General features: G+C 35.4%; 1 protein-coding gene across 12 annotated transcripts in view; it reads left to right on the forward strand.

The window, feature by feature from the left end:
- brd1a (bromodomain containing 1a) overlaps positions 1 to 22,285 on the forward strand; it is a 51,783-nt gene that overhangs the window by 19,969 nt on the left and 9,529 nt on the right. For 6 of the 12 annotated variants that reach the window (XM_069908212.1, XM_069908211.1, XM_069908213.1 and 3 more), the window contains exons 7-15: positions 1,191 to 1,436; positions 1,570 to 2,070; positions 4,742 to 4,874; positions 10,220 to 10,350; positions 10,966 to 11,072; positions 13,519 to 13,673; positions 15,153 to 15,301; positions 21,604 to 21,719; positions 21,841 to 21,898. In XM_069908212.1, coding sequence (XP_069764313.1) covers positions 1,191 to 1,436; positions 1,570 to 2,070; positions 4,742 to 4,874; positions 10,220 to 10,350; positions 10,966 to 11,072; positions 13,519 to 13,673; positions 15,153 to 15,301; positions 21,604 to 21,629 — 1,448 coding nt within the window. In that variant the 3' untranslated portion in view covers positions 21,630 to 21,719; positions 21,841 to 21,898. Of the gene's footprint in view, positions 1 to 1,190; positions 1,437 to 1,569; positions 2,071 to 4,741; positions 4,875 to 10,219; positions 10,351 to 10,965; positions 11,073 to 13,518; positions 13,674 to 15,152; positions 16,909 to 21,603; positions 21,720 to 21,840; positions 21,899 to 22,285 lie in introns of those variants that run through there. The other 6 variants (XM_069908210.1, XM_069908208.1, XM_069908221.1 and 3 more) reach the window with 3 other exon arrangements.

Here is a 22,285-nt window from a genome sequence, read left to right on the forward strand (position 1 = left end):
TTACTCTTCATTTCCTATGAATGCTGTGTGACCTGCTGAGTTTCTCCAGCACGTTTGTGTATTGAACGCAACTCCACAATTTTTGGACAATAAATATAAGTATTCAGTAGTAATTTTACATTAGTCCCTTTTCTTATTTTTTTAATGCTTCCATATACTTCATAAATTATTTTAAAATATAATGCAATCCAGATGTAACAGAACCTTTATCTTCTGCGTTTGATTTGGCATGTTTGTCGTTTGTTCCTGCCTTTGTTCAATACAATTTTAAATCTTTTCCATTGTTGTAAATTGCAGTTTTCCAGTATTTTGCCTTTTTTTTTAAAAAACATTCTCAAGTATATTCTGGGGCTCCCATCGGGAGTCCAGTACTCTACCTAGAAATTATTTCCAAGCCATTTTAATGGTTTAAACCACCCATTCTCAATAGGGACCCCCCCCCCCCCGGGGGGCCACAGCATATTTAAGTATAATCTTAATTTTATTTTCATCTCGCTTAACCTAAATTACTTTATTTAATGTTGTCAGTAGAAGAGAAGTACAGAAGAAACCAAAACTTGACTACTTCATAGGGAAGGGGGGGCCTATAAACTTTTAGCACAGACATCAGGGGGCCAGAGGTGAAAAAAAAGGTTGCAAGAGAGTTTAATTGGTGTGCTGTTAAATAGTTCATTTTATTAAATATTTTTTAAACATTAAAATTGTCTGTGGATCCTAGAGAAATTTGGCAGAAGTTGCAGGAATCCCGATGTGTTCAAGCTTTTGAGGGCCAAGGATGCATTGGGAAGCGTGTGTAAAAGGTTGACTATTTTGCAAGTAATGACTTTCTGGCAAACTGGATTGTAAATATGCATGAAAGGAGGTGGAAAATGTAGAAGATCACTCTGGGAAAAATCTTCCTTTTGATCTCTATTCCTAGCCTGTGCTGCTGATTCAGTTAATTAGTTTGGGATTCAGATTCTAAGAAAGAGGTTTCATCCCCTTATTTGTAGTTATCAAAATAGCAGAAAATGTTGGAAACAGTAGGTTGAGCAGCTTCTGTGGAAAGAGAGAACACATTAACAATTTTTTAGACTTTTAGCATTAGTAGTAATTTTTTTAAATATTTGTTTGGTGATATTTTAAGAGTATTTGGACCTCTTGGTTTCTGTTTTTTTAAAAAAAAATCACCTGTTTCTTTTCCTTTGTAGTGGATAGATTACTGGTACCTGCAAATAGAGAGCATATGTCTTTAGAAATGCAGCTCAAAGAATTGCTGGACAAACTGGACATGACATGTGCAATGAAAGCCTGCAATGCAAAATCTAGGCGTATAAAGCTATTGCGAAAAGAAATTAGTAACATCCGCTCCAAATTGAGCCAACAGAAGATTCAGAGTGAATGTCCACAGAATGAACATAATGTAATTGATGATGGGGCAAAGTTGGAACAAGATGGTGAGCTAAACAGTGAATGTAATTAGAATATATTTGATGCAATTTTTTTTAAATCCTTGTTTTGAAAGAGAAATATTTGCTGAGAGAAAATAAAAATATTCCTAGCTTAAAGTTATTATTTATATTATTTCAGGTGATTCTAAGTCTTCGGTGCCACCTACTCTTGAACCATCTGATTCTTTGCCTCTTCTGCCAACTTCAGATACTCCATCAGAACCACCCGTACTCAAACCAATAGAACCTAGTACTGACCAGAGTAGATTAAACAAAAGAGTTAAGTTTGATGGTGAGGCAAGTAATACTTCATTGCAGAATGTGACAGTGAATGGACATACTCCAGAAGAACTGAATAATGGTGATGTCAGCAGCTCAAAATCTACGGTGGCTGATCTGTCGGCAGACATTGGAAGACGTTCTTCTGTTCTCTTCCGAAAACCCAAGAGTGTGAACTCTCAAAGCCAGGTGAAAAATCCAGAAATTCAACCACATCAAGGGCAGTTGGGAACAAAAACCTTTTTATCGGTGGTAATTCCCAGGCTGGAGACATTATTACAACCAAGGAAAAGGTCGCGCAGCTTGTGTGGTGACTCGGAAGGAGAAGGTGAAAAGTTACCTCTCAAAAAGCCTGGCCTAGGTAAATATCTCCAAAACTTAGTATTCATTATTGTTTGAATATTTTGAGAAATTAAAATAACTCGTGCGCTCTAGTATTGGATGGTACAGATGTCTAAACTGATCCTTTATAAAAAGATAGAGATTTTTACAATTAATAATTAGCTTAAGGATCAATGGTAAATAATATTTGTGCAGAAACAAAGAAAAGTCCTTGGGACTTGAGTATTTCTACTGATTTAATGACTATTTTTACTTGCTTTTCTTTTACACCTTAATTCCATTTTGTAAAAGAAAATTGGTTATCTTGAAATCTCATTTATACTGTTTTCATCCTCACCTATGCTTGAAAACTTTATTCTATTGGATTAATAATGTTGGAGTACAATACAAAATGGTTGTGCTTTGATCCAGTAATGTAGGTAATTAATGTACTGAAAATATGAGTGAAACAGAGCTAGAGTAGAATCTTGTGATTTTTGGCACTTGTTTTGAGTACTTTGTGTTAGATAATTGTCATCTTTCATATGCAGATACAGGTCCTTTCTTTAATTGAGTTTTAAGAACTTGTATCAACCCTGTTTCATGGAAAGTTGATGTTCTAAATTTGCCTTGAGCTTCAACCTTATGGGACAACTAAACTTCATTGATTCAGATTGACCCGTTTACCTCGATAGGTAAATCAGGAAGAAGAAAGCAGTAGTAGATTGAGGGAATATTTAGTGGGCTAATAACTAAAATGTATGCTACCATGGGCAATGCTTTATAAGTTGATTCCTAAAACTTTGTTTTGTCACCTTTAGAAATTATTTAAACTCTCTTTCTTCACTTAGTGACCTTGCCATAATATTTGCACATCCTAGTTTTGTGGGATATAGATCTATCCAGCTGTATCAATACATTTTAATTTTTATTTCAATAATTACTCCTTGTCCATAATTGCAACTGGGATTTTGTGGAAGTATGGTTGTTCACCATTAGAATATAAAATTCAATTCCAACAATAAGATTTTCTTGAATGTATCATTTAATGTTTAAATCCCAAAGTTGCAGTCAATTATTCAACCTTCTGGCTAAGATATTTGTGGATATTGTGCAAGGTCTTCTATTACTTTGACCATGCAGCATCTGTGGAGAAAAAAAGGTTTCCGGTTGATGACTTAGAAAATGTTGACCTTTCGTATGAGCTTTTAAAGTCATGCCAAACCTTAATCATTCCTCTGTGAAAAAATTACTAGTTTTATGAATGCATAAAGTCCTCAAAATTTAATATAAAATGCATTTAACAGTCTAAAATTTCCCAATTGGTATTTGATGTTCTGTTAAGCTATAAAATGTTTAAACATTCTTTATTGCTTTCTGGTTCTTGTCTGACAATTCTTTAATATGATTGATGGCATAGTTCTGAGCAGCAGCTTGTTAGTGAAAGGGAAATCATATGACTATCAATTGATCTTCGAGCACCTTTCTTTCAGTAGGTGCTATCACTGCAACCACTTTGATTATTTATAGTAATCTGACTTTTGGTCCATTTCAGCAGTGTTCAGCAGCTTTTTAGCTACAGATCTGTCTTCATTTTGATTAAAGTAGCATCTCAATATATTTTTGGAAACCATATTGTCTTATTGCTGCAGTTAAATTTTGTATTCTAATAGTGAACAACCATACTTCCACAAAAGCCCAGTTGTAATTATGGACAAAGAGTAACTGTTGGAATACCATTTATTGATACAGCTAGATTTATATCGGGTAAATCTAGGACAATATGGAATTTTATGGCAAGGTCACTAAGTGAAGAAAAAATGTTTAAAAGTTGAGGGGTGGGGGGAGGTGGGGAAGAGATTTATTGTACATAATGGCAATATTCTCGGAGGAATAAAGAATCCACTAAGTGTAGATATGCTGCACAGTAACAGGCCCTTCTCACCCACGAGCCCGTGTCATCCAAATATGCTAATTAACTGACAAACGTCACGTGTTTGGAGGGTGGAAGCAAACTAGAGCACCCAGAGGAAACCAAGCAATCATGGGGAGAGTTTGCAGGTGCCTTTCAGTCAGCTCTGGATTCTAATCACTAACCGCTGTGTTCGTCAAGTTTATTGTCATCTGATTGTACCAGTACAACCCGACAAAACAGCGTTCTCCAGTCCTCTGCAAAAACATGCAGATGTACAATCAGACATAACGCCTGTACGGACAAATAATACATAATGCTGGACAAATATATCTAAAAATAAATAAATATTGCTTTGTACAAATAAGAGTTTCAAATGGTTAGTGTGAACAGTTTCTTTGGTCATTCAGTGTTCTCACAGCCCATGGAAAGAAGCTATTCCTCAGCCTGGTGGTGCTGGCTCTTATACTCCCGTATCTCTTCCCTGATGTGAGCAGCTGAAAGATGCTGTGTGCAGGGTGGAAGGCGTCGAGAGAGGGAGACTCCAGTGATCCTCTCTGCCACTCTCGTGGTCCTGTGGATTGAGCTCTGATCCTCTGCTAGCCATGCCACCTAATGTAATAATTTTATAATGCAATAATTTGAGCACCAACTCTTTGATCAAGAAAGAGCTACCGATAATTTATCAAATTAATTGGATTTTTGTTTTTTTGAAAGAAATCATTAAATCCAGGAGCTGATTTGAAAGTTTAAAGTTTTGATGAAAGTCCTTGTAATGAATAACAATTTAATTTTCTAGCATTATCAAATGGTTTTGGAAATGAGGAAAAACCAGAAACCCCACAGACCAATCCAACTGATCACCAGCGACGTCGTTGTGCCTCAGAATCAAGTATATGTACCGCTGCCAGCACAGTTTCCAACCATGCAAGGTAAGTTCATTGCTCTCTGAACCCAAAGAAATTTGATTTATATTTGGGAGGGACAAAGAAATTATTCAAAGCAAAATTTAAAGAAAATTTAATTACACTATTATGTTTTCACATAGAAAGGTCTTGTAGGCAAAACCTGACCTTTTTTTCTTTGCAGGCAAACAATACTGATTCACATCATTTAATGTAGGGTATCTATGAATTTAATTTAATTAGAGATTTAATGTATGTCTCAAGAGCTGTGGGAACCAGGTTTACTTTAGGGTTAACTATAACCCGAACCCTTGCATGTTAAGTTAGAAATAAAAGTTGCAAATAAGAAGTAGAAGCCATATACCTAATAGCATGAAACATTCTTAACAAGATTACTGAAATTAATGGTCCAGATAGATGGTACTGTGGCCTTAAGCCATTGCAGTGCACGGAATTTTCTCTTGCATCTAAAATGAATTAATCCTGTCTGGGTGCTGTCAAACTAGTTGAGGCTCATACATCACCATAACCTAGAAATTTTAAATTCATTCAACCTGGAAATGTTCCACAATTAGAATATCAATAAATATGAACACTACAAAAATAAAATACGAGATGATGTATGAAATTACCCAAAATTATTTGGAGTAAAATACTAATGTTAATCATTAATATGACCTTTCATCCCAATATGTATTCAGTTAATTTTCTCTCTGCCTTCAAAGGCAGTCAAACTTGTCTGTAATTCCTTTACAAGCTGAGGTTTAACATTAAATACTGCTGCCCTGAGTCTGAAGAGTCTCTCTGAGTGTGGTGCAGTTTCTACCAGTTAACATTCAATTAGAGCAAGCCATGTATTTGTTGCAATCAGAAAAATACTTTGGAGGTGGTGCAGTGTGGATTCCGAAGATTGATTCTCATGACTAAGTTGCTTTCTGTGAAAAGAGAGCAAATACCATTGGATTGTATTTAGCACAGTTGATGTTGATAGGCTGTTTGTTAAGACATAGGAGCAGAGATAGACTATTCAGCCCATTGAGTTTACATTGCTATTTAATCATGAGGTGATCCATCTTACCCATTTAGCCCCAATTGCCTGGTCTTCTCCCCATAAACAAAATTCCCTGACTAATCGAGACCTATCAAACTCTGCCTTAAATACACCCATTGATTTGGCTGCCATAACTGCTTGTGGCAACAAATTCCACAGATTTACCACTCTATGGCTAAATAAATTGCTCCACATTTCTGTTTGAAGCAGATGCCTTTCATTCCTGAAGTTGTGCCCTCTTGTCCTAGACTCTCCCACCATGGGAAACAACCTTTCGACATCTTCTCTGTCCATGCCTTTCAACATTTGAATGTTTCATTGAGATCCTCCTTCATTCTCCTAAATTCTCATGAGTACAGGCCAAGATATGATAATCCTTTCATTGCCAGAATCATCCTTGTGAACATCCTCTGAATCCTTTCTAACATCAGCACATCCTTTATTAAATGAGAAGCCCAAAACTGCTAAGATGCTCCAAGTGAGGTCTCACCAGTGCCTTATAAGTTTCAACATTACATCCTTGCTCTTATATTGTATTGGTCTTGAAAGGAATGTCAGCACTGCATTTTCCTTCTTAAGCCCTGACTCAACATGCAAATTTGCCTTCAGGTTATCCTGCATGAGAACTCTCAGGTCCTTTTGCATCTGGGTATTTTCAATTTTTTTTTCCCTTGTTTAGAAAATAGTCTGCCTGGTTTTTTTTCTACCAAGGTGCATGACCGTACACCTTCCGACATTGTATTTCATTTGCCACGTCTCTGCCCATTCTCCTAGATTGTCTCAGTCCTTATGCAGCTTCCTTGTTTCTTCAGCACTACATGCTCCTCCACCTACCTTAGGTGCCTAGTTTCATAACTCCAAATTTGGCCACAAAGCCATTCATTCCATAAGATAAATCATTAATATACAACATAAAAAGTGACCCCCAACATCGACCTTAGCATGTTTCCTGTTATACCATGGAGTCTTATCTCATTAAGTAGCTTCACATGCAGCTCCTTGTCAAAGGCCTTATAAAAATCCAAATACACAACATCCATTGCATCTCCTTTATCTAGCCTGCTTTCACTTATTCTAAAAATTACAATAGGTTTATCGAGCAAGATTTTGACATGTGCCTCCAACTACTCCCTAACTTAACCTCATCCTTGACAATTGACTCTTTCCAACCACTGATGTCAGGCTAACTAGTCTATAATTTCCTTTTTTTTTTTGCTGTGTCTCTCCCTTCTTGAATAGTGGGGTAACAATTGTGATTTTTATAGTCCTCCTAGATCAGGGGTTGGCAACCATTTTTTTAAAAACTCACATTCTACCTTGAGTATTTCCTGTGCCCTAAGTGCTCTGTGATTAGTAAGGGATTGCTTAAGGTTGTATATGAGTGGAAAGAAAAAGTTTGAAAACCATTGTTTTAATCATACCTAATTGATTCATTAGGTGCCTGGTTTCATAACTCCAAAGGAAATGGGCCAATGACAATTTTTCTCAAGCAAAATATTTCCGTAACAATTGGGTCTAGAGCAGTGGTTCTTAATCTTCCCTTCCTGCTCATATACCACTTTAAGTAATCCCTTATGGTATAGGGACTAAAGTGGAATGTGAATTTTTTTTAAGTTTGCCCACCCCTAACGTACGTACTCCTTACAGACAGCACCAATTTCTAACCCTGTTCTGTAACAATGTTGTGCTAACTGCTACACTAACCACGCCACCTACTATCGTATTTCATCTTTTCCATCCTTATGATTTTTTTAAAAGTTATCTTCTGCAAGGTTTTTAAAACTTCCCAATCCTTTTTTTCCTACTAATGTTTGCTTCATTGTCTGCCCACTCTTGCTTTTTGTATTGGTTTTGACTTCCCATGTCAGACACAGTTGAGGCATTTTTCCATTTCAATATTTCCTTTTTTTTTGGTATGTATTTATCCTGTACCTTTCTCATTTTTTGCAAAAATTCCATCCATTTCTACTCTGTTGTCTTCCCTACGAGTTCCCCAATCTACTCTAGCCAGTTTCTCTCTCATGCCACTGTAATTCCTTTATACTCCACTGAAATACCAACATATCAGACTTTAGTTTCTCCTTGTTAAATTTCATATTGAACTTAATCATATTGTGATCACTGCCTGCTAATGTTTCCTTTAATCTAAGATCTCTAATTTCCTCTGGTGCATTCATTACACAACACCCAATTCAGATCTGATCCCCTAGTGGGCTCATCAATAAAAACCATCTCATAAGCATTCTACAAATTCCCCCTCTTGAGATCCATTCCTAACTTGGTTTTCCCATTCTATTTGCATGTTTAAAAACCCAGTGCCCTTCTGACAGATCTTTTCTGTTCGCTGTTGTAATTTGTTGCCAAATGTGATGAAATGCTTCGAAAGTCTTGTCATGACCAGAGTTGACACGTATCTAAGTAAAGGTCTGGACCCACTGCCATAGGCCTATCGTCACAATCGCTCCACAACAGATACAGTATCGCTGGCTCTCCATACAGCTCTGGATCACCTCAAAAACAGCAACTCGTACACATGGCTGCACTTCATAAACTAGAGTCATTATTTCCTCAGTGCTGGTTAAGAAGCCACATACACTAGGCCTCTGTACCTCCCTCTGCAACTGGATCCTTGACTTTCTCATCAGAAGACCACAGTCAGTACGAATTGGAAATAACATCTCCTCCTCACAGGCCTACCCCAAGGAGGCGTGCTTAGCCCACTGCTCTACTTGTTATACACCTATGACTGTGGCCAAGCAAATTCCAATACGATCTACAAGTTTGCCGATGACTCCACAGTTGTTGGCAGAATCGCTATTTGAATGGAACAACTACAACAACTTTGCGCTCAATGTCATCAAAACCAAGATGATTGTGGACTTCAGAAGGAACTCAAAGAACACAACCCAGTCCTCATCGAGGGCCCAGTAATGGAGAGTGTCAAGAACTTCAAATTCCTGGGTGTCAACATCTCTGGATCTGTCTTAGAGCCTCCATATTGATGCAATCACAAAGAAGGCTCGCCAGCGATTATACTGTGTGAGGTGTCTGAGGAGGTTGGATGTGTCACCAAAAACACGTGTACTTCTACAGGTGTACTGTAGAGAGCATTCTGGCTGGTTGCATCATTGCCTGGTATAGAGATGCCAACTCTCAGGACAAGAATAAACTTCAGATGATTGTTAACTCGGCCTGCGATATCAGAGGTGTCAGACTTCACTCCATCGAAGTCATCTATATAAGGTGGTCTTTTTTTAAAAGAAAAGTGCAGCCTCTATCCTCAAAGACCCCCTCCAGCCAGGCCATACACTCTTCACTCTGCTACCATAGGGAAGGGGGGAAACGTACAGGAGCCTTTAGACGAGCACTCAGCGCCACCATGTGATTGCTGAATTATCAATGAGCCAAAGACACTGCCTTATTTGGCGCACTATTATTTTATTTTTATAGTAATGTCATAAGATGGCAATACTATGCATGTTTGCACAGTGACGCTGCCGTAAAACACTGAATTTCATGGTTTATTCATGACAATAATCCTGATTCTGAATTTAATGATTTAATTTTATTCCTTACCAACATAGCCATGCCACCCTCTGTTTACCTGCCCGTCCTTTCGATAAACTGTGTATCCTTGGACCTTAAGCTCCCGATGATGTCCATTCTTTGGCCATGACTATAGCTGGACTGCACAGACATCCACTGAATTGAGAACTTCTTTCAACATGTTGGCATTTTCTGTCCAGCTTCTATTGTAAACTGGTTAGGTGCTCAGCCATTGAATCTGTTCGATACTTAGTTTAAACTTTCTGGAATCAAGGAAAATGGATGAGGTATTTCTCATTTTGCTTGACAAACAAGCTCTGAGATTCATATTGCTCATTTCTACTACTTGTCCTTGGGAAACCAGGAAAAAAAAAATCCAATTTAGTTCTCACTAATATTAAGCAAGATACTTAAGAATTGGTGGTCTTAAATTTGAGTAGCAGATTAATTAATTGTGCATCATTCAATAAAACCTGCCTTAAACTTTACACTGGCCAGAACCAGCATTCTGGATACTATTAGTTATTATATTGAACATTAGTGGATTCAATTAATGTTGGTATTTTTAATGGCCAAAATTTTAGTGTAATATATCCTCTAAAATTGCTGCCATTTTTCAGTAGAACAGTGCAATGTGATCTATTGATTTGTTGCTTCAGATCTGTTCATGTATTAAAATTAAAAATGTTGGTATATAAATGTTTGCTCCTTATAGTTTTCTATTTTGGTTTAATAAAATCGCATTTTAAAAATATAATAATTATTTTTCTGTCAGCACAATAAGTCTTCCTAAATGTGGCAAAGGAAAGCCAGCACTCGCTCGAAGAAACCCCTTAGAAGACAGAAATGAATTGATTGCTTGCATCAAAAATGCCAACTTTGCCAAAGCAGCTAGAATCTCAGCAGGTCAGTGATCTTGTAGCATAGCAGCATATGAGTCTTCATTTTTTTAAAACTACTTGTAGTACAATATGTTGGTCACGTTGATCTTTTATCTATATTGATGTCATCTGGAAATGTAAAAATTTTAACATTTATAAATCCATGATTACTGAATACATTTGTACCTTTCCTAGTTTGAAGTCTGGAATTTAAATTCTCATACAAGATAGCGTTTCTCCAGGATCACGGAGCATATTTGCGTAGTTATAAGTTAGGAGGGCAGTTAACACATTAAGATCTTAAGACATATACACTGAAAGTCCACAGCGCTCTGTTCATATCTATTCTGGGAGTTTGGTCTTGGGGTGGAGGTGGGAAGCTGTTTCCCACTCTGGATGTAAGGGCTCGAGTGCTTCGGTACCTCCTGCCAGATGGCAGAAGGGAGAATGACTACTTATTTTAAAGTTTCCACTCTGCTACTTCAATAAAGTAGCATTGTAATAAGACTTTTCACATAAATATACAGGTACTAGTATTTGATTTTAATTTTTTGTATTGCTGAATTTTGTGTAACAGTTTGCAACACATGTTTGTTCCTGATGAAAAGTTCATTATCTTTTCCAAATTTTTTTTCTCTAGAAGTTGGCCAAAACAGAATGTGGACGTCTACAGATTCCAGCTCTGCTTTGGATCCTTTAAAGTTAATTTGGGCAAAGTGCAGTGGTTATCCATCATATCCAGCCTTGGTGAGTTAAATTGCTTTGAATACTCAATTAGTTTGCTTCATGGGTAGATTTAATTTGCTTCATGGGTAGAATCATAGCCTGCAATGTAAAGATTCTAAATCAGCATGCCCAAATAGTGGAAATCACTTTTGACATATGCCTTTTCAAAAAAAGTGAATGTCTGATATTTCCCATGTGCAGTGAAACCCCTGGTATCCGACACTTATGGGTTTTGGAAGATTCTGGATAAATGTATTTTCTTGTTGTTTGATACTCTTACAATGTCTGACTAACATACCTACATAAGAATAAACAGTTTAAAAGACAGTAATACTATTGTAATTTACACTGAACAAACTTGCATGAATATATAAACTTTAAAGCATTTTACTTTATTTTCAGTTATGCATCTGCAGGTTCCTCCCCTTCCACGGAGCTGCCTGTAAGGCAAAGAACAACATAATTGATCATCTCCAACCCCCCCCCCAAGGTTATAGATAAAGCCTCTTACTAAGCAGGGATAAGGAGACACTTTAAGAGCGTCCCTCATTGGCAAACAGCTCTTCATCCTGCGTGACACCAATTTATTCAAACACAACTTTATTCAAATAGCTGCTATGAGTAAAGCATAACCAAGGCACTCCACTGGCTGAATATTTGCTCCCATCTTCACCAAAGGGTTATGTGTTACTTCAGAGAAAACTTACTTAAATAATTTTTATAATTTTAAACTTGTGTATTTTTTGTCTGTTATTTTATTCTTATTTATTTTATTTTCCTTTTTTTTGCTGGTATCTTGAGGCTGCCAGTTGCTTGAATTCCAGATACCAGGATTTTTACTGCATAAATATTAGAAAAGATATTTGACAATTTTGCAATATATCGGCTTGCCAGCAGTCTAGCCTCTGCATTCCTTATTTCTCACCTTTTAAAAAAAATTTGCAGAGAGTAAGACCATGGGAAAAGCAAAAGTTATTTTAATAAAACATTAACCCATTGATACAATTATGAACTTGAGCATTAAGCCACAGGTATTAATGACAAGCAGGCAGTCCCTGGGTTTAAAAACAAGTTCAGTTACCTTGGTCTGTCTAACTTAAGTCGGAACAAGTACATATGATCCTTATTTAGCACCAGTTTGTCAAATGATTATTTAGTATATAGCATATATAGTATATATTTTACCTTTCTCTGCATGTAAAACATTTAATAAACACTTTCAAATACATTACAACATCTTAAACATAATAATACAGTACATAATTGAATGATGTAGCAGAAGATGTTAGAGAGATGGCTACTGTTGGAGAGGAAGGACCCAGTGGTGGAGAGTCAGGGATTGATTCTGCTGCTGGGGAGGGGGTTTAACTACTGGAGTCAATTTCTTGAAGTAGGCATCAAGGGAGGTTTGTACAGAACTTTTCTTTTTCTTGTCATAAATGGCCTTAAATCCCCTGGTAGATTTGGTGCAGTACAAATACAGTACAGGTGTATTAGGATTTTGGCCACGTGAACCTTGGAGGTGGAATCAGCTGCAAAGAAGCATCTGTTCATTTCTAGCTGCCATTAACCCAAGTAGGTAGTAAAGATTCACCAAACTATTGGTTCACTAGTCACTTGTAAACCAGATGAAGTAGGAGTATACAGTATTGTACTGTTGTGATGTTCAAATCCGTTCTTTTCAATTTCAAATCTGTTCCCAAGCTTACAATATGCAGTACGCTACTATTTTGTGATGCTAGGCGGTGGCAAGTAATGCTGACTCAACCACTCTAGAACCAGAAGTTGACAGCATTCTACTAACAGCTGGCTTGTTGGTTCGTGAGTACGAGTTGTTCGTAAATTGGACATTTTTAACCTGGGGGTTGCCTGTACCTAAAAATATAATTTCCTTTTGATAAATTACCGTTCATTCATCTCAGCTGGTTGTTGGGACACAAATTAGAATTATGCAAAAACTGCTTAAAATTGTTGAGCTTTATCAAAATATTAACTTAATTGTAAAGTTTATTGGCATTAAAGCTATTAGATAGAAATGTTTTTTGTGTTTCTTGTACATCTGGAAACTTCAGAACATTCACTTGAAATATTTAAAATTTTAAAAATTAGCATGTATAATCTTTAAGCTATTTTTGATCTGGCTGTCCATTGTTAGTGTTACTGAATGATTTCTGTTCTTGACAAATGCAATGTCATTGTGATTCTGAGAAAAATGGTTGGACAAGTAAAAATCAGTTACAAACCTTTTCAAAAAAAATTGAGACTGCAAAGTTAATGCCAGTTACATTATTAAAAGGGCCTGCTTAAACTTTTAAAGTCCAGCATTCCTCAGCTTTGTTCCAGGATTAAAGTTCATATTGCTTCTCTAAAAGTTTGATTATAATATTGATTAATTTTATTGAAAATTAAGATTTGAATTTTTTTAATTAAATAAAAACTATGGAAAATGTTTGCTTTTTAAAATTAGGTAATTGATCCAAAGATGCCTCGAAGTGGTTTTCGCCACAATGGAGTGCCTATCCCTGTACCCCCTCTGGATGTCCTGAAAATAGGAGAGCAAATGCAAAGGAGGGCTGGAGAGAAACTTTACCTTGTTCTGTTCTTCGATAACAAACGAAGTTGGTAAGTGTATTGCCAAATGAGGTTTTTTTGTAATAAAGTTTAAACTACAGTAGTCAGTGTCTGTAACCTTCATGTAAAAGAGTAGAATATGATTTCATGAAGTTGGGAAATTTCAGTCAAGTCCTTTAAAAGGAGAAAAATCTTGCATGACTTCATGTAAGTTGATGATTTTGAGAGCCATTTAAATGTGTTTGAAGTTGAAGACTGAATGGGGCTTGATTTACTGCTGCCCTACCTGAAAGATAAGTGTGGTGCTTTCAGTTCTGCATTGCTCATTATTCCATAATGTTATGCTCTAATCAGACTCCCCAACAACAAACTCAATCAGGGACTTGTTTAAGACTCTTGCACTTAATTGATTTTTTTTTCTCTGTATCGCACAGTTTGTTTACATTTCTTTATTTGTTTACATGTGTACGTTGAGTCGTTGGTTTTTTTTCAGTACCAGTAAGTGGTAATTCTGCTTTGCCCAGGAAAAAAGGAATTTTAGGGTTGTATGTGATTTCATGTATGTAATCTGACAAGAAATCTGAAATCTAATCCCTGGAGTGAGACTTAAGCCCACAGTCACTGAACCTAAGTGAGAATACTGCCAATGAGTCATGTAGTATTAGAAATGTGAAGTGCGTTTCCATTTTCACAAAAATGAACTAAAATCCTGCAAGAGGACTTTTGGAAACTTCATTTATGCTTTGTCCTTGAAATGTGGCACACTGTTTATACAGACCTCTAAAATGTATGTATATTCTTGGATATTTGTGATCCTCCAGCAAATAAAAGTCTTAAATTGAGGAATTTGAAGCCAAGTTATTTTTCAGCCGTGTAGATTTTTGTGGAAGGCCTTTGTTACTCACATCGTACCTATTGTAAAATAGGAGAGTGGCTAAAAGTTTTGTTTTCTCTTTTTGGTAGTCTGCCATTATCCTTCATTAATGCATCAGTTAACTAGCCGGACTGTAATTTAGCAACCAGTGATTGAAATTATTGCTTATTTCCAACACTTCATTTCAGCTGCTGGAAGTTTTGCTTTGCAGTTCATGCTCATACGAAGGATTAACTTTCACGCACAATGACATTATTTACCAGTATCTAAAACTCCGAAACACTTTTGGATTTTTATTTTTTGTAACTGATCCATTCCTGATCTTTATTAAATATAATTTGTAGTTTTCACAGTAAGTATATTTCAACATAATTCCAGTTCTTGTATTTTTCTAGTAATTTTGCTACATTATCCAATGCTGAAACTAAATTACAGTTGTTTTTCTCTCAACTGAGTAAAATTCTACATGGCTGATGCAGAAATTTGTAAATTAAATTGATATATTATCCTTAAATGTCATATTATGGTACATCAATTGTAGCATTATAGCTGACCACAAAAATGAATTCATTTATATTGTGACTCTGGGACATTGATAGTGCAGTACCTCAAAAGAAAACATTTTTTAACTTTCTAATTATTTAAATTCTCAACAGGCAGTGGCTCCCAAAATCCAAAGTGGTCCCCCTTGGTATTGATGAAACCATTGATAAAATAAAAATGATGGAGGGTCGAACTTCTTCCATTCGGAAATCTGTCCGCATTGCTTTTGATCGAGCAATGCTCCATCAAAGCAGGGTCCAAGGTGAACAAACGAGTGATTTTAGTGACATGGATTAAGAATGTCAGGCTTGAGAGACAAACCCATCTGGTTGAAGTAAAAACCGAGGAAGTTTTGCAGAACCATTGCTCAGAAAGAATGTACTTTCCACTGTAATCTCAATCATTGTTCCAGTAGTTGTGCTTTGAAGTAATGGCACCTACTGATTCACTGCCAGCTGTAATAATGTTTTTCATACATCATTTTCTTCTCTGTAAACATTCAAAGTTTCCTCTATAATTTTTCAACAGGATTAACTTGTTCATAGTGTTTATAAAGTCATAGAAAAATGCTGTAAATACTTGTATATTGCTTTGCACCGTAAATTATTCTGTTAGTTAAAATCTGTTGCCATCTGTTCTGGTACTTTGTTGTTTTTTTATATAATCTAAATGTTCTGTAACTTATTGAATAAGCAGAAAAAAAGTTGTTCATGTAACCAAGTACCATGCAGTCGGTAATTGTCGTGCAGAGTATACTGTACTGAAAAAGTTAATGAACAAAATCAAGATAACTTTAAATGGCGTGCAATAGAGCAGTAAAATGCGCTTTTATATTTCTCTTACCAAAAGAAACTTTGACTCCTAAGTTGGTGTGTTTCATAATAAAAAAAATAAAATCAAACACGTGCCTGTTTCTTGTAATACACTTGCCCTGTTGCTAGGTTGCTAGGTTTTAATCAAAAATTCCTTCAGAGAAATTTCCTTTAAACAATATTAATTGGTGCTCATTGCTATTTGTAGCCTATCAAGGTAATGTGATGGAAATAAATGGGGCTTCCTGATTTTAACCACAAAGCCAAATTTCTTAGCTTTTGGGTTTTTCAAGCATCAACATTAGGAAATTGATATTCTTTTATCCAATTTGATCAGTTTAGAGAACCCAAACCAATGTTGTACTGTGTATGAATGACTCAAAATATTGCATTCCATTACTTTTTTATTTTTTTTCATTTTTCTATCTTTTGAATTTGGCCCAAGTCCCACCCTTAAATAAACATCTTAGTTCTATCTTGCTGCTTTAGGTTGATTCAATTCATGGTGCTGAAGAAAACAATTTATCAAAATGTAGCATTATCCAAAATAGCATTTGAAATGATACTGGGTGAAGGTATGTTGATACGGGAACTGGGATGCTGATTTGATTTTATATATTTATGAAATGCTGAATTTTTAAAAAAAAACAAGATCTTCATTTACTGCCTGGAATACCCGAAATGCAGGAGTGCTTGTGTACTAAGTGGTTTTGTAGCCTGTGTATAATTGTATATGAATTCACTTCAAACTTGTAACTTTTTTACTTTGTTGGGAGGGGCATTTTAATATTACATTTCTTTTCTTTATTGATTTATTATGGGACCTGTACACAATTTTTTAAAGACGATTTGTGCCTGCATTTGTTTCTTAATTTATTGTAGAAAGTGTACAGATTTGCTTTGTAGTAACTTTTATAAACAACTGAACTGGTTTGAAACTGAAGTTTGTAAAGTGTTAAAACAACAGAACAAATGTTGACCACAGGCACATCAGTTTAAAACTGTACTTTGGGAAGGAATAAATGTGATGCAATCTATTTGTTGCATATTCCCTAAATATGTGTTTAGTGACTCTTGAATTATTTGAAATGACACAGCAAATATATTGGATAGAAATCAAATTTTGATGTTTTATACAGTGTTTGTAAATTGAACAATATTAATTTTCTGTTGATAAAAGATGCATTTTGGATAAAAATTGGGGTAGGAGAGACCAAAGGTATTATTTAAATCATATTTTGATCTGTGAACAGATGCATAATATCCAATGGCTTGAAGTAAAATAATTGTATAATAATTTGGGAATTAAATTGCTGAAATTATTTTCACTGGCAATCTTGAGGATTCTCAGACCCAAAATGAATGATTTACTGTAAAAACATTTGTATAATTATAAAAATCAGTTTTTAGGGCTCCATTGGGCTTAATGACTACCAGATAATGAAACAAATTAAGGATATTGAGCAGTACAGATCCAATAGATTCCAAACATAATGAAGTAGACATTTAATGTGGATCGTGGATTAAGTAGAGGAAAAATAGCCATTGCTCAAATTCTAGTCTTTTACTTAATTACACATTGCCACAAAGATTTTTTAGTATGCTGTTGGGATTAATTTCAGTTACAGTACACTTTTAAAAAAAACACTACTGATGTTGATGGTTGAGCTGAAGCAAAGTGTTGGTTGGAAAAACTGCTAGAGGATTAATAGCAGGCACGAAATTGTTAAATTATTAGGCCAAAATGAAGCAAAAATCCATTTGACCTCATCAATCCCACTTAGTTAAGTTGCACCATAACAGTAGTAGAATGAGAACTCTGTTCATTATTAAAGGGTGCTTTTTTGTGTTGTCTCGCCCTTCTGCCATAACACTGCACCGTAGTGGCATTGGAGTTGTATTCCTCAAATCTAACATGATGGCATGTCATATCACTTCCGTTGCAATCAAAACAGGATAACAAATTCTGTTTTCTTAAATTAATAGACCAGGCACATTGAAACATGTTTGCATTGATTCTGTTCTTTTCATGTTCCCTGAAGTAAATTTAAAACCAAAATTAATTGTAAAAGCAATATAAACCACCAGAAACATTATCAACAGCACCATATTTCTTGTATATCAATTAAAAAGGAAATGTAAAATTAAATTTATATTTTTTTATAATACTGTAGATTGGAAGTTTTCTAAAACCTAATTGCAAGTTGTAATTGTCACATTGTATTCCTAAGGGAGAGCTTTATACGTGTTTTAATTTTACGAAATGCGTTTTGACTTTTTAGACCAAATAACCTTTGCACTCAATGAAATCAACTTGTTACTGATGAAAGTAGCTCCATCCACAATGTAATCAAGTAGCTCCTTGATAACTTTTCTGGTTTTGGTAAAATTATCATCAAATTTGGGTTAGATATAATTTTGATACAATATCTAATGGTCACGATAATTTAGATTGACATTATATCTCTTACAGCATAATGGCATTTACAGATAGTATATCGTTCATTTTAATGTATTTAAAAAGTAACTATTCACTAAATGCAACAAATGCAAAATGGGAATTTAAGAGTTATGAAAAGAATGGCTAAATGATTGAGCTTACAAGGTGGGCCTTAAAATAAAATAAAGGGTTCTTGTGGGTGCAAACTGGCTGAAAGCTTAATGAAAAATTATAGGCCAAAAATTTGCAAGTAAAGAGCCAAATCAAACAAATGAAGAATTAGGATGGAATTTGTGAATTCAAAAAGTTGTTGAGTTAAAAGGTTTAATAATTAAATTCAAGTGGAAGAGGAACTTTCAGGCAATTTCATTTATGTGATCTGGTCATAAAGGCAGGTGGATTTGGAATGGAAATTGGCCAGGTCTCAAAAATATAGACTGCCTCTTGCTAGTATTGGAAACAATTACTACTTAACCCGAGATTGAAAGGCAAATGAACAGCCTGCTCCCATGTAGTGTTGTTCACTTACTGGTACATATTTTAATAAGGTTTCATTGTCTTAGAATTATCTTTCACATTGTGTTTAAACCCTGCTGTGATAGGTTTCCAAGCCTAGGGAATTTGATAGCTCAGGGCAGATGATCACTACTGCACAGAAAAGTTAATAGGCCATGCTAATCTATTTTCTAACCCACTTACATTCAAAAATTGCCCTTCCTGAAACAGTTTACTGCTCCACTGCACCTTTCCCTTCATCTTCATTGCAGCATCCAATCTTCAAACCCATCCTTCCAAACTCTTGCTAAAATTTGCTTTTAGTCTGCCTTTTAGCATATTGCTGCCATTCATCCCTCCCAAGCATTTCTTTTGTAAGAATTGTGGAAAATCCATTCTCATCAACATACAAAATCCCATCTTGTCTACCCCAACTACCCACCACCTTCTTGCAACCTTGTTGCCAATCACTTGCACTGTGTGTAATCTCATCCACAAACTTATCAGAATCTTGTTGCATGAGAAGGTATACCATTCTGCAGCTTGGCATTGAGATGGGCTCGAGGTTGGATCCTTTCAGTCATTTATATGCTGGTTCATTGCTCCCAATGGCATTGATTTCCACCGAACTTGCATGTTCCATCTGATCTGACATCACCATCAATCAATCTCGACGAGATCTGCATGCATCTACCAATCACTCAACCACCCAGTGCCAAACTTCCAGCCAACCATCAGCTCACCCAATTCCAAAAATGCCTCTTCTACCATTAGTTAGCAGTAACTGACCTATCACCTAATCTAACCTCACAGCAAATCATCCTTTTCCCTTCACCTTTGGATCCACAGCACTTGTTAATGGGCTCTTTTGTGTTATACCACAAATGCATAGAGGCCATTGTATAATCAACTTATTTCTTTTTCAATATATAATCAAAGTTTATTGCATTGGAGATTTAATGGTGTGGAAAATGTGGGAGATTGTTTTAAAGAGGGTAAGTTTTTATCTTTTAATCAGATGAGGGAAGATTTCGGTATTGATAAGAATTCTTTATTATCAAATTTGATCTTTGGTAAAATGTATGTTTGGTAGAGAGATGATTTTATCTAAAATGACTAAATTTGAGACTTCTCTTATGAAGGTACCAGAGAAAGGTTATATTTCATTTATGTATCAAATATTACAGGATGATGTGGATAAAAATGGTTGGGATAGATCTAAAATTAAATGGGAAGCGGATATTGGTTTTACTTTTTCTGAAGAGGATTGGTTAGATATTTGTTATGATAGTGTAACTAGATTGATAAATGCACATTATGCAATGATTAATTACAATTTTTTTACATCAATTATATTTGACACCTGAAAAATTTAAAAAATATGGTTTTAATGAATCAGATTTGTGTTTTAGATGTGATACGGTTGGAATTTTTTTTCATGCCGTTTGGTCATGTATACATATACAATCTTTTTGGAAGAAAATTCAATCATTATTAGAATATCTGTATAAGATTAAAATAGTTTTAGATTCAACAGTATTTTTATTGGGTAGTTCGCAACCTCTGAAAGGCTTGGGATTAGATAGTTTCAGCTTGCTTTTGTATATTTAGCTTTATCCGTAGCGAAAAAATGTATTTCTAGTACATGGAAAGATACAAATATGATTGATATTAATAGATGGCATAATGAGATATTGTTTAATAATGGAAAAATTGCGTATGTTTCACGTGATAATTATAATTTTTTTAATTAATAAGTGGTTGTTATACTCAGAATATTTACATTTCAATTTATATTGATTAGATTTTAATATGTGTATTTAACATTTTTTAAATATATTTTCTTATGGCTCTCCTTAGAGTTGGCTGAAGGGGGGGTGGGATCTTTTCTTTTTTTTCTTTAAAAAAAAGATCATGTTTAATTGCTGTATATGTCATATTTGTTTTTTTGAACGAATAAATAAAGTTTAAAAAAAAAATGCATAGAGGGAAACATGGAAGTCTGCAGATGCCGTGATTGTAGCAAAAATGCATAGCAAATGCTGGAGGAACTCAGCTGGTCTCAGTGTTCATAGGAGGTAAAGATATATTACAGATGTTTCAGGCCTGAGCCCTTCTTCAAGGTACAAGCAAAAGGCAGGCAGATATCTGAATAAAAACTGGGAGAGAAAAGGGGAAGAAGTCCAGACCAACAAACAAAGGTTGTTCCTTGGACATAAGAGGAAAGATGAGAATTGACTGTGAAAGGAGACAGATGGAAAAGTGAAGAGAGAGACAGAAATAGAGGAGATGGGTCAAAGATGGGGAGGGGGTAACAGAAAGCAATTAACACCTTTTGTTTGTTCTGGATTCCTACCCCTCCCATTCTCCCAGTCTATTTAGACACCTGCCTGCTTTTTGCTTATACAGTAAAACCTGTTTTTCAGAATTCAAGCAACCGTTAACCTCAACCAGCAAAAAATCAAGGAAACTAAATTAAAAATAATTAAAACAATAAATTTAAAAAAAATAATTAAAAGTTTAAAATTGTAAAAGTATATGTTCTCTGAAGTAGCATATAAATCTTTGGTGAAGATTGAAGCAAATATTTAGTCAGCGGAGTGCCTTGGCTGTGCTTTGCTTGTAGCAGCTGTTTGAATAAAGTGTTTGAATAAAATAGTATAGCCCGAGATGAAGAGTTGGTTGATGCTGCTTGCTGTAGGGCAACTTTCTTAAAGTGTCTCCTTATTCCTGCTTAGTCAGAGTTTATTAGGCTTTATCTGTAATCTTGAGCGGAGGGGTGAAATATCTAAAATGTTATTGTTCTTTTTTGGGCAGGTCTGTGGAGGGAGAGGAACCTGTAGATGCAGCGACTGTTAAATCTTTTCAAAGAATGTGACCGGCCATAAAGAAAAATGTATTAAGGTTTATGTTTCATACGAGTGAAGTTCAGTGTAAGTATAGTATTTTTGCTTTTTAAACTGTTTATTCTTAATGCAGGTGTATTAGGCATTGTAAGAGTGAGACTGAAGAAACCTGAAAACTTGCTTAACCTGCATCTACCAATCCCCTTAGGTGCCAAATACCAAGGATTTTACTGTACCTTGAAGAGGAGCTTGGGGCCAAAACATTGGTAATATTTATATTTGCCTCCTATGGACGCTGTGAGATGGCTGAATCCCACAATCGTTTACTGTGTGTTTTTATTAAATTCATAGAAGAACCCAAATGAATATCTAGTGATCCATGCTGCAAGACTTTTGACCACATTTTTCATATATAACAGGAGCTTGAAGCACAAAAAGTGGTGCTGTGCAATCTAATTTCTAGTTAAAATCTTTCACTGTAAAGGAAAATGGTAAACCAATGGGAAAGAAATTGGTAACCAATAGAAATTGCTCAGGAAAATCCCGACAGGTAACCCAAAAAAGGTCATTACTCATTTCCAGTTATGAAAATAGAGTTTTAATGTCTAGCTTTAAAACAAAATCAGAATTTCCAGCCTACAACCATCATTACA

Source organism: Narcine bancroftii, chromosome 13, assembly GCF_036971445.1.
Source record: "Narcine bancroftii isolate sNarBan1 chromosome 13, sNarBan1.hap1, whole genome shotgun sequence".
In the NCBI taxonomy this organism is placed as follows: Eukaryota; Metazoa; Chordata; class Chondrichthyes; order Torpediniformes; family Narcinidae; genus Narcine; species Narcine bancroftii.